Genomic DNA, 16,484 nt, shown 5'->3' on the forward strand with positions numbered 1-16,484 from the left:
AAAGGATAGGCTTTTCTATGTAAATATATTTGTTTATTACAAAATTTGTTTCATATGTATTACAGAGTTCATTTTTACCCTGTGAGAAATAAATATTGTTATTTTGTATGTTTAATGCAAATCTTGGCACAGCTGTCCAATTATTGCCCCTATTATTGCCTCTGGCAACCCAGTTCCCTGCTTCTTGAAGTATGGTACTGATTTGCTAGAATTTACTTCTGTGTAAACAAAACCAGTCTATGGTTGCTACAAAGTTGGTTGGTTGTTGTTACGAGTTTTATGGCGCATCAGCATCTAAGGCTGATGCACCATAGTCTAAAGGTATAAAATATAAAGATATCAAAATAAGCAAAAATATAAAATAATATACTGTATCTGATTAATATATTATACACAAATTATATAATATTGGTGTAAATACACCATAGTTTACCCATAAGTTTAACTACATATGTAGTTTAACGGTATCGTTTAGTGAGCCAACACGTTCTGAAATACGTCTGGGTGGTGGTGCCCACTGAGAATAAATAACACTCCTCTACTAGAGAAGCATTATTTATTTGAAGTAGTGCAATACCTCATTGTGAAGGTAGCCACAAAATGAGATAAAATCTAAACGATGATAGGATGGAATGAAGCAAAATAGACATTGCAAAGGAATACAACATCCCTTTACCTACTTTATCTACAATGATGAAAAAAACGGAAAAAACTTGGAAGTTTTTTTCATTTGTGTGTCATGATTCACAATGTAAATGCCTTCAGGAATTTCCTTTTGAGTCCCGATGTCCCTGGACTTTGTATTGTAAATGGATCTTGTGGCAACCATAATTTAAGTAAAATTTGAACTTTAGAAAGATTAACAAAATTTAAACTTACTGTTATATTACTGAATTTATGTTAAAATATTGCAGAAATTAAACTATTGACAAAACTTAAATCTTTGACTAAAGAAGTCAAATTTAAGCTACCGAACAAAAGTTACGAGATTCCCAGCCAAAGTATCGATAACAAATGCTATTTGAATATTAAGCTGTAGCTTTTCAAATACTTTACAAATTTAAACTTATAATATACTACAGAATTTAAATCAACAGAGTATTACAAAAATTATACTGCTGAATAAACAATTTAACCACTAGTGAAATTAAATTTAACCTACCCAATGAAAGTTACGAAGTTCCCGCTAAAATATCGATATCAAAGGCTATCTGAATATTAAGATGTAGCTTTCCAAATACTTATCTAAATATAAAAATAAATTAACTTATAACCATGTATAAGACGCACCTTAATTTTAGGGCCTGAAATTTGAAAAAAAATGTATTACATAAAGTTATTGAACTCAAGTTTTATTCATCATAAAATTCATACAATTCCTCATCCTATCCTATCCATTAGCTTGTCCTCGTCTGTGTCTGATGACGAATCACTGTCTTCATATATTGCCTCATCCTCAGTTCCATCTATGGCATTTGAAATGCCACACTTCTTAAATGACTTGACAACGATCTCAATCTTGATATTATCCCAGAATCTTTCCACCCAGGTACAAACTTCTCCTATAGTTGGTTTCTTCACTCTTCCTGCTGGTGTCAAATTGTCCCCAGAAGACTTCATCGATTGGTTCCATTTGTGTCTCATGGCAGCTTTGAAGGGTTTGTTAATGCTAACATCAAGTGGTTGGAGCTGGGATGTCAAGCCTCCAGGTATGATGGCAAGTTTTGTTTTTTTGCTCTGCAGCAATCTTCTTTGTGTATTTTGTTATGTGTGCCCTGAACTGATCAAGCACCAATAGGGCAGGCTTGCGTAAGAGCCCACCTGGTCTCCTCCAAACTTTCTCGAACCAGATCTTCATCCCATCCTGATCCATCCAACCCTTGTCATGAACGTGGACAATCACTCCTCGAGGAATGTCTTCTTTTGGCATTGTTTTGCGTTTGAAAATCAGCATAGGAGGCAGCTTGGTTCCGTCGGCACAACAAGCTAGAACAACTGTATAATGGCTCTTTTCATGTCCCCTTGTCTTCACAGTTACAGTTTTCACCCCCTTCTTATCAACAGTTCTGTTACTTGGGACATTAAACTGAAGGGGGGACTTCGTCAATATTTGCAATCTGTCCCAACTCAAACTGATGTGTCTTCCGACATTGAATGACAAAACAATGAAATTCAAGGACCTTCTGCTCATAGCTTTCAGGCATCTTTTTGGGCAAGTCTGGTGCGTGTACGCATGCTTAGTCCACTCCGTTTCATGAACCTGAAGCACCAATTGTGTCCTCCTTTGAAATCAGTAACTTCTTTTTCATCAGCAATTCTTCTTGCCTCATGCTGAACCATCTTTGTGGACACAGGAATTCCAATTGCCCTTTGCTCTTCAATTCATATCTTTAATTCCCTCTCTAAATCAGGCCATTTTGCTGACTTGCCTCTCATAGCCTTCTTCTGCCGTGGCATTTTCAGTAGGGTTTTTTCTTCTTCCCATAGCCAGTCTCGGATTGTTTTCTCAGTTGGAGGAGGACCAAACGTAAGTTTGGTCCTCCTCCAACTCCCATTCACTTTTGCAAACTGGATCACTTTTAACTTGAATTCAGCACTGTACGAAAATCTTTTCTGAGCCATTTCTGGGCAGAACGTGGCAAAATGTAACCTAATATACCGGTAACAAGTGCGAAACAATGAGCGCAAAGACAACTAGCGCGAAAAAGCGGGAAATGCAAGTAAAAAAATCTACAACCACTGTATAAGACGCACCCAGTTTTTAGACCCCAAATTTTTCGAAAAAGAGTGAGTCTTATACATGGGGAAATACGGTATATATCAACTACAGTTTATATATTAAAATAAAAAAAACACTCAAAAATTATTTCAAAAACTAACCTGCAATGAAGAACTTCAGAAATACATAGCTACATGCTGTAGCTCTGATCCCAGAGGTTCTGGGATCGAGAATTTCGAGCAAGCTGGATGGTTATCTTTACAATTTGGACGTACAGGTGTTTCTGCTGTGAAATCTGCCTGTGTGTGTGTGTGTGTGTGTGTGTGTGTGTGTGTTCCTTGAATCTGCATTTGGGGCACACTGAGTGTGGCCAAATTTTTGGTATTTGAAGCACCTAACTGGATTTAGAATGTAGGGTCATGTGTGGCAATTCAGGTAGCCAGCTTTGACTGTAATATCTTTGACTGTAAAGAGAATTAAAATTTTAATTCTCTCTGTCTGTATAACTTTCTGTTCTTTTAGCTCTTGGACTAATTTTGCTTCAGAAACATTTATTATGTTCCATTCAGACTGGATGCATTTAGAGGTATTTAGGGTGGCATGTGCAGTAACTGTGATCAGAATATCTGCAAGGTTTGATATTCTAAGTAGGGTTCAGAGTGTCTATAGTTCATAGTCTCTACAAGTAAATATTCAGAGCAGAGTGTTTTCACCATTTCAGGTGATCCAGCAGCATTCTCAAGACATTTCTGAATAAGAAATGGAGAAACTGCACCTATTGGTTGACTGGTAAGATTTTTTTGGGAATGTATTATTTTTGAGAATATATCAACAGGAATAGTGGTGATTCTTTTTTTGGATCCTTCTGTCCTTTATTACTTGGGATGGGATGAGATAAATTCAGTTTGGCCTGTCCTTGAAAATGAGCCTTGAGGCTCAAGTGATGGATAACGTCCTTCGTGATCTGTGTTAGCTATTTTCTGCCAAGGATACCAGCCCTGCCACAGGGAGGCAGGAGCAGTGCCTGGAGTGACCAAGTGAAGATTAGTAGGGTTAGTAAAAAGACTAAAAAAAATGAAGAAAGGTCCTTTCCTGCTCTTGACCAGTACTTTTGGAATAAAAGCTGCTATTAAATAAAAGGAATTCTTAAGGAGAGGAACGTAAAAGTACTGGGCTATTCATAAAATCTCAGTGAACGCTCACAGAAATTATTTGGTCACAAAATGCTTGGCACCCGGGGCCAGGAGGGAGGAGACATCTCATTGAACAAGAGAGGCAGGTGACTAAGAACCTGTGGGATTACTTCCAGGAAAACACAGCACCAATCTACCATACCAAAAGAAAGAGAGCCAAAAGGTGCACAACAGTCAACCTTAACAAAGAGACCGACCACTTATACAGACAGAGGAAACAAAGAAAAACGGGCAAAGAAGGCACTCCATGGCAGACACTACAATAAGCTCCATCAAGACTACATAGATAAGATGGCTTCCAATGCATGGCTTGTGAACCAGTAGCTCTTTTCCAAGACTGAAGGATTGACGCTCGCTATCCAATACCGGGTAATCAACACCAGGAAATACATCGCCAAGGACACTGGAGTGACATGTGACACTTGTTGACATGCCACCTGGCCCAGAAACAATCCATGTCACTGTGGGTTGCAGAAGAATCATCCTGATGGAGTACACTGATAGACATGATCAGGTGACCAGGATAATAGATCAGAAACTAGCAAAAAAATATCAGTTGATCAAAGAAAGTGTACTGTATTACAAGTATGGACCCCAGGCCATACTAGAGATCTCTAGTCGCAAACTATACTGGGACCATGCCATAATAATGGACAAGACAATCCTGCACAATGGACCAGATATAATTCTCATTGACAAGTTGGAAAAGGCTTCCTACCTAATCAACACAGTGGTGCCCAACACCAAAAAATCTAAGAGGAAAAGATTGGGAGGTAAACACACCTAAGACAGGAAGTCAAAGAAATGTGGCATATAGAACAAGTAATGACCCTCCCGATAACTGTGTCAACATAAGAACCTAGCAGCAATAGGCCTCCCAGAGAACACTTAGATGGAATTCCAGAAAGCTGCAATTCTGAACAACTGTAGGATAGTAAGAGAGTTCCTCAACCGACAGTAATATCAATAGTAGTAACTGGACACAACCAACCACTCTATGCACTTGGTGCCAGTATCCATCATGGAGCTGAAAAAAAACCATAAAGCAGGAAAAGTTCTTATAATAGATTATATATTACGTACCACTATCTTGGAAACTTCATCTTTAGCAAGAGAAGATTAGAATATTTACAGTTACTTTATTTTATGATTTTTAAGTTGAATGATATATACAAATTTGTTAATAGATATTTATATCTTTAATGGAACTGTGGAGCAACAATCAAAGCATGGTCTCACTAAACACTTTTTAACTTTTGTGCAGTGGGACCAACTGATGATGTTATCAACAGCAAATTCTAAATGGGAAGTAATTAAAGAAGCTACTAGGCTTTTCATACCAAAGCAGACATACTGTTTGAGGCTTAGACCTAAATGGAAATCAGATGAACTATTGAGACACAAGCCGGAGAAGAAAAGTGCATGGGATGCATATAAATTATCAGGTGATACAGACGTCTATGATAGATATAAATTAGTCTGTAATCAAGTCACAAAGGAGGCTAGGCAGCCTACGGCAGATTAAGGGAGGTCTCTGCCAAAAAATACAAAGAAAAATAGCAGACTATGATTATATTAACAATAGAAGGAAGGAGTTGAATCATATTGGGCCACTTGATGTCTATGGGTTAACTGTTGATGAGCCTGCTCAGGTTGTGGAAAAATTGAATAGGTATCTTGCATCTACATTCACATGTGAGAATTCTTTAGGGAAGAGGATGCCAGTCGTTTATCAATCTCAAAAGAGGAGCTAAATGACTGTGATAACTGAAAGGAAATTGGAGGGAAAATTGTCGAAGATGGACATAAAAAGGCCCCTGGGGTGGGTGGAATATATCCAGTTATATTAAGGGAGGCAACAAAGGGGATAAGCAAGCCCCTAGCCATAATTATAAGAGCATCACTGGATCCAGGGGAGGTCCTAAGGACTGGAGGTACTGCATATGAGTAGCAGTAAACCCAGAGTTACTTATCAACTGTCTGGTACTAAACTCAGGGTAGTGGAGAATGTAAGAGACCTGAGGATAATTGTGCAGTCAGACATGATATTCTCTGAGCAGTGTGCAGACATGCTGCCAAGACAGTTCAAGGGGTTTTGACAATGATATAAATAAACTTTGCTAGCAAGTTTAAGGAGGTGATTATCCCTGGTTAGGCTTCATGTTGAGTACTGCATACGGTTATGGAGGGCTCACTTTAGGAAGGATGTTGATCTGGTGGAACGGGTAAAGAGATGGGTACCCAGACTTGTGAAGAGAAGAAAAGGGTGCTCTTACCAAAGGCTTCAGTTCTGAAAATTGCAGCATCCTCAGACTAGGCACCTGTGGAGAGATTTGACTGAGGTGTTTAAAGCCTCGAATGGATTGATTAAGTTGAATGGCATTCTTCCACTTGGTGAGATTATGCACATGAGTGAGCATAAATTCAAGTTGAGGAAAGATGGTTGCAGGATAGATGTGTGGAAGCTTGCCTTCAGCTATCAGGTGGTTGATTGATGGAATAGGTTTCTGTTGTTGTGGAAGTGGATGGGCTGAATAAATTCAAGGAAGAACTAGACAAATTCTTGCAAGGTATGGATGGGTGAACTGTGTAGGGCGTGTAATTTTTTTTTTTTTATGTTAAAAACGTTTTTACTGGCGTTTTTTCAAAAATTTTGTAACGAAAAACTGTCATGCGAAAAGCGTTACAAAAATTTATTCCAGTTTAATTTATCTTCTACTGGGGCAAATTTAATGAAATTCTTCATCTTAGTTCTATACTAGAGGAAAAACTTTCAAACCTCTGAAAATTGCAGTATTTTTCTGATATAAATTCTTCTTGCAGCCTTCTGTCACTGTTTAAGAAACCAGGGAAACAGCCCCTGCTTGATGCAGCTGTTCCATCACTAAAGAGGATGGAAGGGGGATGCCAGAAACGTGCCATTAAAAGAAAGGGTGATTGTTTATGGGGGAGAGAACACTGTTGTCTGGTAGTGTATCACTCTAAAATAGCTCATCTCGAAAAATATTAAATGACGTCACATCTCCTTTGCAATGTCATATAAATGTTGTGGATTACATCTGATTTAAAATAAAATCTAGTTGATCTCTCGCAAAATAAACTTTCTCAATTTGTCCTTTTTTTGCCACTCAATCGTGCTTTTTTTTTTTTTTTTTCTTTACAATTAAACTCTGAGGCTGCAAAAGAGTTCTGCACATTTATGAAAACATTCTTCAACTTGGACATGTCATTATACCTTTCGATAAATATTACATGTAATGGAACAACTATAGATGGTGTATTTAATCGTGAACTAAAATCTCTTCAATGTAAAAATTATATATCCTACTTTAGTCATCACAGACAAATACTTTCAGTAACCGATATGTAATTATTATTAACTATATAATATCAGTGTAGATATACCATACTTTACCCATAAATTTGAACTACGTATGTAGTGCACAGTGCCAGTGTAAAGTGATTATTATTAATAAAATAAAAACCATTGTTATATTATTATTCATGAATTTTATTAATATCTGAAAATTAAAACATTTTTAATGCCTGCTGATAACTCTTAAATGTAAAACATGTTAGTACAGAATTTTTGATCTTTTTTTTTTTTTTTTGGCTGATGATATACAAGCTTGCTTTCTTGCACCACTGTTATTACTACTAATATAAGTGTTGTTCATGTACTCTATAGGTATAAATGTTCCTTTCTTATAAATGCATTACACATTTGACTCTGTATTAGTCTGTGTATAAAGTTTACATCTATTTTGCTTAAAACCAAACTGATTTTTGTTCATTAGGTTTTTGGTTTCAGGAAACCATGTGAGCAGCTTATGTAACATTTTTTCTAACAATCTGCATATGCAACTGGTGAATGATATTGGTTAATAATTATGTAGGGCTGACTTATCTTTTTCCTGGTTCGGGAAAGCTAAGATAAAAGAACATTATCAGGACTATGGATAATGGCACTAATGCTATTAAGATTAGGAGATCTGAGGATTTACTTAACAAGCACAGGGCAATGCTGGGAAAAAGTTGCAAAATAGGATTAAATTTGATAGTGTCTGCAATCCCGTGCAGACATGATGGGGGGGGGGGGGTAGATGTTGAGAGCCTTGACAATCGATTTGGCAATGGAGAGACTGTGAAAGGCTCATGGTGTAGAATTTTTCTCAGGGTGAGATACACTTAAATAGAAGTGGTGCAAAAATATTTGCTGCTACTATCAAGGCAGTGTTAATTGGGTTGGAAAACTGATAGCATGGAGGGATACACTGACTAATAGAGGTGAAAGCAATGCAGCAGTTAGAAAGCAAAGTTTTGGGGGTGTAGGTCATTACAAAACAAGTAAATATACAGGCTGTGTTAGGGTAACTAACAGTAAGAACAGGTGCATGTATACTTGAATGTACACTAATGCTACGAGCATTGTAAATAAATTTGATGAATTTAAACTACTGATTAAGTCATCATATGTAGACATTGTGGGGATATCAGAGACATGGCGTCATTCAGACACAAGGGCTGAAGAATTTGAATATGGGGAGTACAATGTCCTTTCTGTACAATGTGTACAGAAAGGACATTAGACTCACATCACTGATGGATGGTCTGGTTTACAGCCTCTGTGTTTAGTTATTGTAAAAGTCTGATTATAATCAAATAAGACAAGTCAATTAATTTATATTACTCAGCTAGTGTTCTGGTATGTTGGCCATATACTGTTATCTGTACTACTTTACAGAATGTTTTGTGAGAATGTTTGCTATCTCCATGGGTATGTTCTGCCTAATCCAATTAAAAATTCATGAGGATGTCATTGAGTATTTGCCATTCAAGGATTTTTTCAAATTATTCTGGTATCTGTATCTTTGGTGACAGAAGAAAAGTGCATACAAGTCTTTTTTTGCTGTTCATCTCACATGCCTTTCTTGGGTTTTATTTGTAGTTAAGAGGTTTGCTGTCACAGCAGAACATTTTCTACTATAAAATATACTATGTATATTCCCTATGAAGCTAATGATGCATTATTCTCTAATATTCAGCAAAATCATAATCAAAAAATTACTTTCTTTCTTGAAAATTAACTTACCAAAAGGAGGGCATTTTCAGTGAATTCTGAAAAGTTTGCCAAAGCTCTTCCCACATGAGATATTAGGTCAGGACTAGAATTTGGAACTATATCCAATAGGTCACATATAATACATAAATAGGGATCCAGCTCTTTCTACAAATAATAATATAAAGAAAAAAAAAAATTTTTTTTTTTTCAATACCATACACAACAGAATTACAAGAATTTTAGAGAATCACATGTACTGCAAAGTTCAAGAAAATTTAAATCACAATTATGACTGAGATTGCTATAGCAAAGGACCACAGTCTCTCAAAGCAGCTGTATAGCCATTTAGGAACTATTGAAATGTTAGGTGCTTTGATTCATTGAAGTCTTATGATTCCTTAAAAGGTGGACAAAATCTTTGTTTATAATATTTTTATTTTACCTTTTATTTATTTTCAAATTTCACACCCTTCAAAAGTGGGGAAAAGTAGTCTCAGAGAGCATTATGTATTTTCAAATTACATATCACTTCAAATTCAGTGTGGTGCATGGAAACTATGTAGAATTGTAATTCCTGCACATATCACTTACAGTTACCTAGTTTAATAATTTAACATCTTCTTTGATGTGTTTAGGGCTCTACTAAATAGAGGTGGGTGAGGTGGGGGAGAAATAAACTAATGGGAAAAAAATATTCATTTGCAACTGTATTATAAATATATAGTGGGGGCCCCAACATCCAATGGTAATTCATACCACAAAACCCATTGTATGTTGAAAATATTGTAAGTTGAAACCAATAATACATTGATTTCCTGTAATTTGTTTCTCAACAACACATAAAATAGGTATTTCTTACATGTTATACTTAATTTTTACATTAAAAATGAGTGTTTTATAAAGATTATTTAATAAATAGTTAAAACATCTTAAAACAAAAAACAAACAATAAATTAGCATTTACCGTAGACTTGAAGTGCAGAGCTGATGAAATTAATGGTGGTGGGACTATATCAAGTGTCAGGTGTCTTCTGTCTGACTTTGGACAGTTTCTTTGCCAATAAACTGTCCAAAGACAAGAAAAGTGGTGTTGGGTGGCAAAAATTTGAATTGAATAAAATCAAATTGTGACTCAAGAGATTGAACCGGTTTGGGATCATGGCCCCTCCATTATTCAGCAGGAGCAGTTCCTACATAGGAAGCTTATTTTTCTCTTCACTGAAAGACAGAAAACTCCAAGCTCCCATTCACTGAAGACATACAGTATCCTGTAACCTAGGCCTTCTTGTTACTGCGCCAAAACACTCCCAGCAAGCATTTGTAGACGTTTTGTTGTTTAAATACTCTGAGGGTGTTAGAGTGACACAAACAAGCAAAGGCTTCAGCTTAAAATCCAAGTCAAGAGGCAATGGCACACAACAGGAGAGTGATCCTATGTTTTGTAGGCTTATGCCCAGGTAAACTAGCCCCATCCTTAGGATGGATGTTCTGGGCATTCGCTTCCAGAAGAGGCTGGTTTTGCCAGTGTTAAACACCTGTTGGGAAAGATAACCCTCCTTATAAAGTAGTCTCCTATGAGAGCTTCCTTGGACTCAGGGAAGATACCCATGGACTGGAGATGTGCAAATGTGACCCCAATTCACAAAGGAGAATGAAAGGGTGACAAGTAATTATAGACCTGTTAGTTTAACTTCTGTTCAGGGCACTGGTTAAAGAAGCACTGCAGGATCATCTAGACAAGACTTCAGTTATAGCTTTTGTTAAGGGGAAGTCTTGTCTGACCAATTTGATGGATACTGTGATGTGGTCACAAAGGAACTGGATGCAGGGAATAACTTTGACATCATATATTTGGATCTTAGAAAGGCTTTTGATACTGCTGCACAAACTGGAGCAGTGCGGCATTAGAGGCAAATTGCTGCTATGGATAAAGGGATGGTTGAGTGGGAGAAGACAGAGTGGTAATAAATGGACACTGCTCTTCGTGGACTAATGTTATTAGTGGAGTCCCTCAGGGTTCGGTGTTGGGTCCATTGTTGTTTTCTGTATTTATAAATGATATTTATGATAGTATATCAGGCTTAATGTCCAGATGATACGAAGGTTGGCAGGGTTGTTAATGACACTATGCTGCTGCAACAGGATCTAGAAAAGTTGAGCAGATAGGCTGAGAGGTGGCAATGGAAGTTTAACATTGACAAATGTACAGTACTACATATGGGAAGCAGTAACCCTAGAGTAATGTATCAACTGTGTGGTACTACACTGACAGTGGTAGAGAATGAAATGGACCTGGGGGTAACTGTGCAAGCAGATATGAAGTTTTCTGAGCAGTGCAGAAGGTCTGCAAGAGTAGCTCATAGTGTCTTGTCAATGATATACAGGAATTTTTCTAGCAGGGATAAGGAAGTGATTATCCCCTTGTATAAGGCAATGGTCAGCCACACCTTGAGTACTGTTTACAGGTCTGAAGGCCTCATTTTAAGGAGGTAGAGCTGTTGGAATGAATATAGAGAAGGGCAACAAGATTAGTGAATGGAACAAAGGGTTGCTCTTACAAAGGAAGACTTAAGTTTTGCAGATTACAGTGTCTGGAGACTAGGGCACTTGCGAGGTGATCTGATTGAGGTGTATAAAGCCTTGAATGGTTTGAGCACGCTCAATGCTGATGGGGTTCTTTCTCTTGCTCAGAATAATCACCTGAGATGGCATAAATTCAAGTTGAGGAAAGACAGTTGTAGGATAGATGTGCAGAAGTTTGCCTTTAGCCAGTGGATAGTTGATTGGTGGCAGACTTCCATCTTTTGTTGTGGAAGTTGATAGCCTAAATAAATTTAAGGCTGAGCTGGACAGGTATTTGGAACAAATGGAGGGGTGAAATGGGAGCTTTTTTTTTTTTTTTTTTTCTGATGCTGCATAAGCTTGCTTTCTTGCATTGTATGCCTCCACTAATGCTAACACTAAACAAACTCTTGGAATTCAATTTCAGCTGCTTTTTTTTTTTTTATCAGCACTGGATGCCTCCCCAAACCTTTGAACACTTTTGATATTTGCCCTTTTATCAAAGCACTCGAACCAGCCTCTGCTGGCTTTAAAGTCTTCAAAGTGCACAGCACTGCCCACTGGTTGATGGAGCCTTAAGTTTCAGATCGTCATATATCTGAAACAATCGTATGAGTGATGTTCCATGTGGCACATGTTGAACAATAACGCTGTTGAACAATAACAAAGACGCTAATTTTTTGAGACCAATCATACGAGTGATGAAAGATGAAAATTTCCACTCATGTATCGTTCCAGCTATATCAGAAAATCATCGGTACTTGTAAATATCATCGGTCCTTAATGTCATTGTAAGTTGAAGCCCCACTGTAATAAGATTGTATTTATAATGCAGTTGTAAATTACAATACAAATTTTTACGAAACTTCATTACAATTGCAAGATTGTTTCATACTAATAATGTGTATATATATATATATATACTTTTTTTAAAGGTTAACTTGTAAATATGCAAATTCAAAGTCAAATGACCAGCAAACCAATAATATGTTGGTGAATCCAGTGTTGCTGGCAGTTGGGATAACAAACATGTATGCACATATGCAGGATTAAAATCTGTTAGCAAAATAATTACATGTATATATCTAGCGTTAAAAGTGAACAAATTCAAAAATTTAAAATAATTTTGAAGCTATCAAAAATAATAGAAAATGTGAAAGTTTAACACGATTTTATTTTTAATGGCACAATTTTATATATAATTGCAGAAAACATTATTCCTATTTCTATGTTACTAGAAATAAGCTTATTATGCTATTTTGGCATAGATATAGATATAGGCGGATTAAACTCTTAGTATAATGTATTGGTGCCATACACACCTTAGAGCCACTAATAACATAACAACCAACATTTGATTTTCAATGATGAACAGTTAATTTTCAGACATACTGGCAACTGAATTTTGAGATGGCCAGTCATCTAATTTTGCATTAAGATCCTAAAGAATGGAACTATGGGTAGCCACAGGCAAACATGTAAGACATCCATGACAACTACATATTAAGAATTTTCACGAAAAGTGGCAGCTGGCAGGCCTTTGATAACAAAAACAAATACTGTCAACTGGCATGATGCAATGCACCAAAAATGGAATGCGAATCAACTGAAATTGAACATTATGTTATTTAGTGGCACAAAGGCTATTAAGGCCATATTGTATTTAATGCCACTAGGATATCTAATATTAATAATAAATTGCAAATTTTACATTAAAATTTGTTAAACAATGGGACTGCTGCAGGATCACAAAGAACACTAGATATGTGCTGTCTCCTATCAGATGTGATAATGTTAAAGGTTCCTGTTACCAGAGAAAGTGACTTGAAAAGTGTTTTGAACAGTGTGATACTGGCTACCATCTAGCAAAATGTGCTTCCAGCAGATAAATATGGGTCAGATGAGTGTGCATAATATTCTAGTGAGAACAACCTTCTCCTCCCTATTCAGTCTCAAGCTTTAAACCCACAACCGAGGTTCACGTATAAATTGCAATAGCTTATTGCTACCCTGAGTCCTGCCAGATTTGCATCCATCGTTCTTCACAGACTCTTCATATAACTGATATATAGTCTATATATGATACTTAATAATTAGTGAGTATAGAATGGTTGGATGTTTAGTGACCTAGTAAAAGCTTATAAAATAAATAAAATAACAATTTCTGTTTACCCTATAATAATTTGTCCAATCCTTCCTTAAATTTATTCAAACTAATCACTTCCACAACATTAGATGGAAGTTTGTTCCAACAATCAATTACTCTCTGGCTGAGAGTAACATATATCGGCATGAAGTCAGAATATTAAACTCTATGTGATGCAAAAATTTGCTGATATACATATGGGAATGTCTCAGCTTTCAGACAGTTCCAAAGAGAAAATTGCAGGATGGATGATGCATAATCCAAGCAGGTAAGATTTGCCTGGCTGATGTGGATATATTTGTGGATTGGCTTGAACTCTGCAATTAGCATTAGCATTAGCATTAGTAGAGGCATTTGATGCAAGAAAGCAAGCTTATGCAGCATCAGCCAAAAAAAAAAAAAAAAAAACCACTTCCACTTCACCCCTCTGTTCGTTCAAAATACCTGTCCAGCTGAGCCTTAAACTTATTTAGGCTATCAACCTCCACCACAAGGGATGGAAGTCTGTTCCACCAACCAACCACCCGCTGGCTAAAGGCAAATTTCCGCACGTCTATCCTACATCTGTCTTTCCTCAATTTGAATTTATGCCCTCTCAGGTGATTTTTCTGAGCTAGAGGAAGAATCCCATCAGCATTGAGCATGCTTAAACCATTCAAGGCTTTATACACCTCTATCAGATCACCTCGCTGGTGCCTAGTCTCCAGACACTGTAATTTGCAAAACTTAAGCCTTTCTTCGTAAGAGCACCCCTTTGTTCCATTCACTAATCTTGTTGCCCTTCTCTGTACTCGTTCCAGAAGCTCTACATCCTTCTTGAAATGAGGCCTCCAGACCTGTATACAGTACTCTAGGTGTGGCCTGACCATTGCCTTATACAATGGAATAATCACCTCCTTATCCCTGCTGGAAAAATTCCTGTATATCATTGACAATACTCCATGAGCTACTCTTGCAGCCCGTCTGCACTGCTCAGAAAACTTCATATCTGCCTGCACAACCACCCCCAAGTCCCTTTCATTCTCTACCACTGTCAGTGTTGTACCACAGAGTTGATACGTTGCTCTGGGGTTGCTGTTTCCCATGTGTAGTACTTTACATTTGTCAATGTTAAACTTCATTTGCCACCTCTCAGCCCATCTGCTCAACCTTTCCAGATCCTGTTGCATTTGCACTTGTCAAAAAACACTGCTTGCTTGTTGGATATTACTCGTGATCTAGGGCAATCTTAATTGCACACAGTTCAGCATTCTGTTGGAAGGAATACATAAAAATGGAAGAGCCTGCTGCTGTGACTATTGCTATTCCTGTTTTAGAGCCATCAGTATATAATAGTGGCATGTGATGCAAGAAAGCAAGCGTATGGGTTTATGTAGCATCAGCCAAAAAAAAAAAAAAATCACACAACCATTCTCTCTAAATGTTTGTCCAGTTGCCCCTTCAATTTATTTAACCTTTCAACTTCCACGACAGATGGAAGTTTGTTCCAGCAATTAACCTGCTGACTAAAGGCAAATTTCCGCACATCTGTTCAACAGCTGTCTTTCCTCAATTTGAATTTATGCCCCCTTAGGTTCGTAATCTGAACAAGTGGAAGAATCACATCACAATTCAGCGTGCTCAAGGCCTTATACAAGGCCTCAATCAGATCACCTCGCAGGTGCTTGGTCTCCAGCCACTGCAATTTGCAGAACTTAAGCATCTCTTGGTAAGAGGATCCCTTCATTCCCCTCACCGATCTTGTTGCCCTTCTCTGTACATGCTCAAGCAAATCTACATCTTTCCTAAAATGAGGCCTCCAGACCTGTACGCAGTACCCAAGGCGTGGCATGACCATTGCCTTATACAAAGGGATAATCACCTCCTTTTCCCAGCTAGAAAAATTCCTGTATATCATTGACAAAACCCCATGACCTGCAAATTGCAGCCTGTCTGCATTGCTCAGAAAACTTCATATCTGATTGCCCAATTACTCCCAGGTCTTTTTCATTTTCTACCACCCTAAGTTAGTATCACACAGTTGGTATGTTCCTCTGGGATTACTTCTACCCATATGCAGTACTTTGCATTTGTCAATGTTAAACTTCAGTTGCCACTTCTCAGCCCATCTTCCCAAATTTTCTGATTCCTGTTCCAGTAGCACAGTGCCATTACTGTCATTAACAACCCTGCCAACCTTTTTATCATCTGCAAACTTTGACACCAAGCCTGATATACCTTCATCAATATCATTGATAGATATACAAAATAAAACAGCGGACCCAACACCGAACCCTGTGGGACTCCACTAATAACATTAGTCCATGAAGAGCAGCGCCCATTGATTACCATCCTCCGTCTTCTCCCACTCAACCATCCTTTTATCCACTGTAGCGACTTACCCTTAATACCATTCTGCTCCAATCTGTGCAGTAGTCTTCCATGCGTAACAGTGTCAAAAGCTTTCCTGAAATCGAACTATATGATATCAAAATTATTTTTTGCATCCAATTCCTTTGTAACCATATCATAATATCCAATTAGACAGGACTTTCCCTTAACAAAGTCGTGCTGTGTCCGAATTATTGCTGCAGTGTGGTCTAGATGATTCTGCAATGCATCTTTAAACAGTTCAACCAACTGGTCTGTAATTACTCGTGTCACCCTTCAATCCCTCTTTGTGAATTGGAGATACATTTTCATTTCTCCAGTCTGTGGGAACCTCCCCTGAGTCCAAGGTTGCTCTCATAATTATGGCTAAGGGTTTGCTCAGTTCCTTTGCTGCCTCCTTTAATATAACTGGATAGATGCCATCGACCCCAG

General features: G+C 37.5%; 1 protein-coding gene across 3 annotated transcripts in view; it reads right to left on the reverse strand.

The window, feature by feature from the left end:
- The window catches only part of LOC150083773 (uncharacterized), a 158,132-nt gene that overhangs the window by 25,397 nt on the left and 116,251 nt on the right, over positions 1 to 16,484 (reverse strand). For all 3 annotated transcript variants that reach the window (XM_090377479.1, XM_090377481.1, XM_090377480.1), the window contains one exon: positions 9,005 to 9,139. In XM_090377479.1, coding sequence (XP_090233605.1) covers positions 9,005 to 9,139 — 135 coding nt within the window. The remainder of the gene's footprint in view (positions 1 to 9,004; positions 9,140 to 16,484) is intronic.

Source organism: Mastigoproctus giganteus, chromosome 7 (genome assembly GCF_048544385.1).
Source record: "Mastigoproctus giganteus isolate SK-2022 chromosome 7, ASM4854438v1, whole genome shotgun sequence".
NCBI lineage: Eukaryota > Metazoa > Arthropoda > Arachnida > Uropygi > Thelyphonidae > Mastigoproctus > Mastigoproctus giganteus.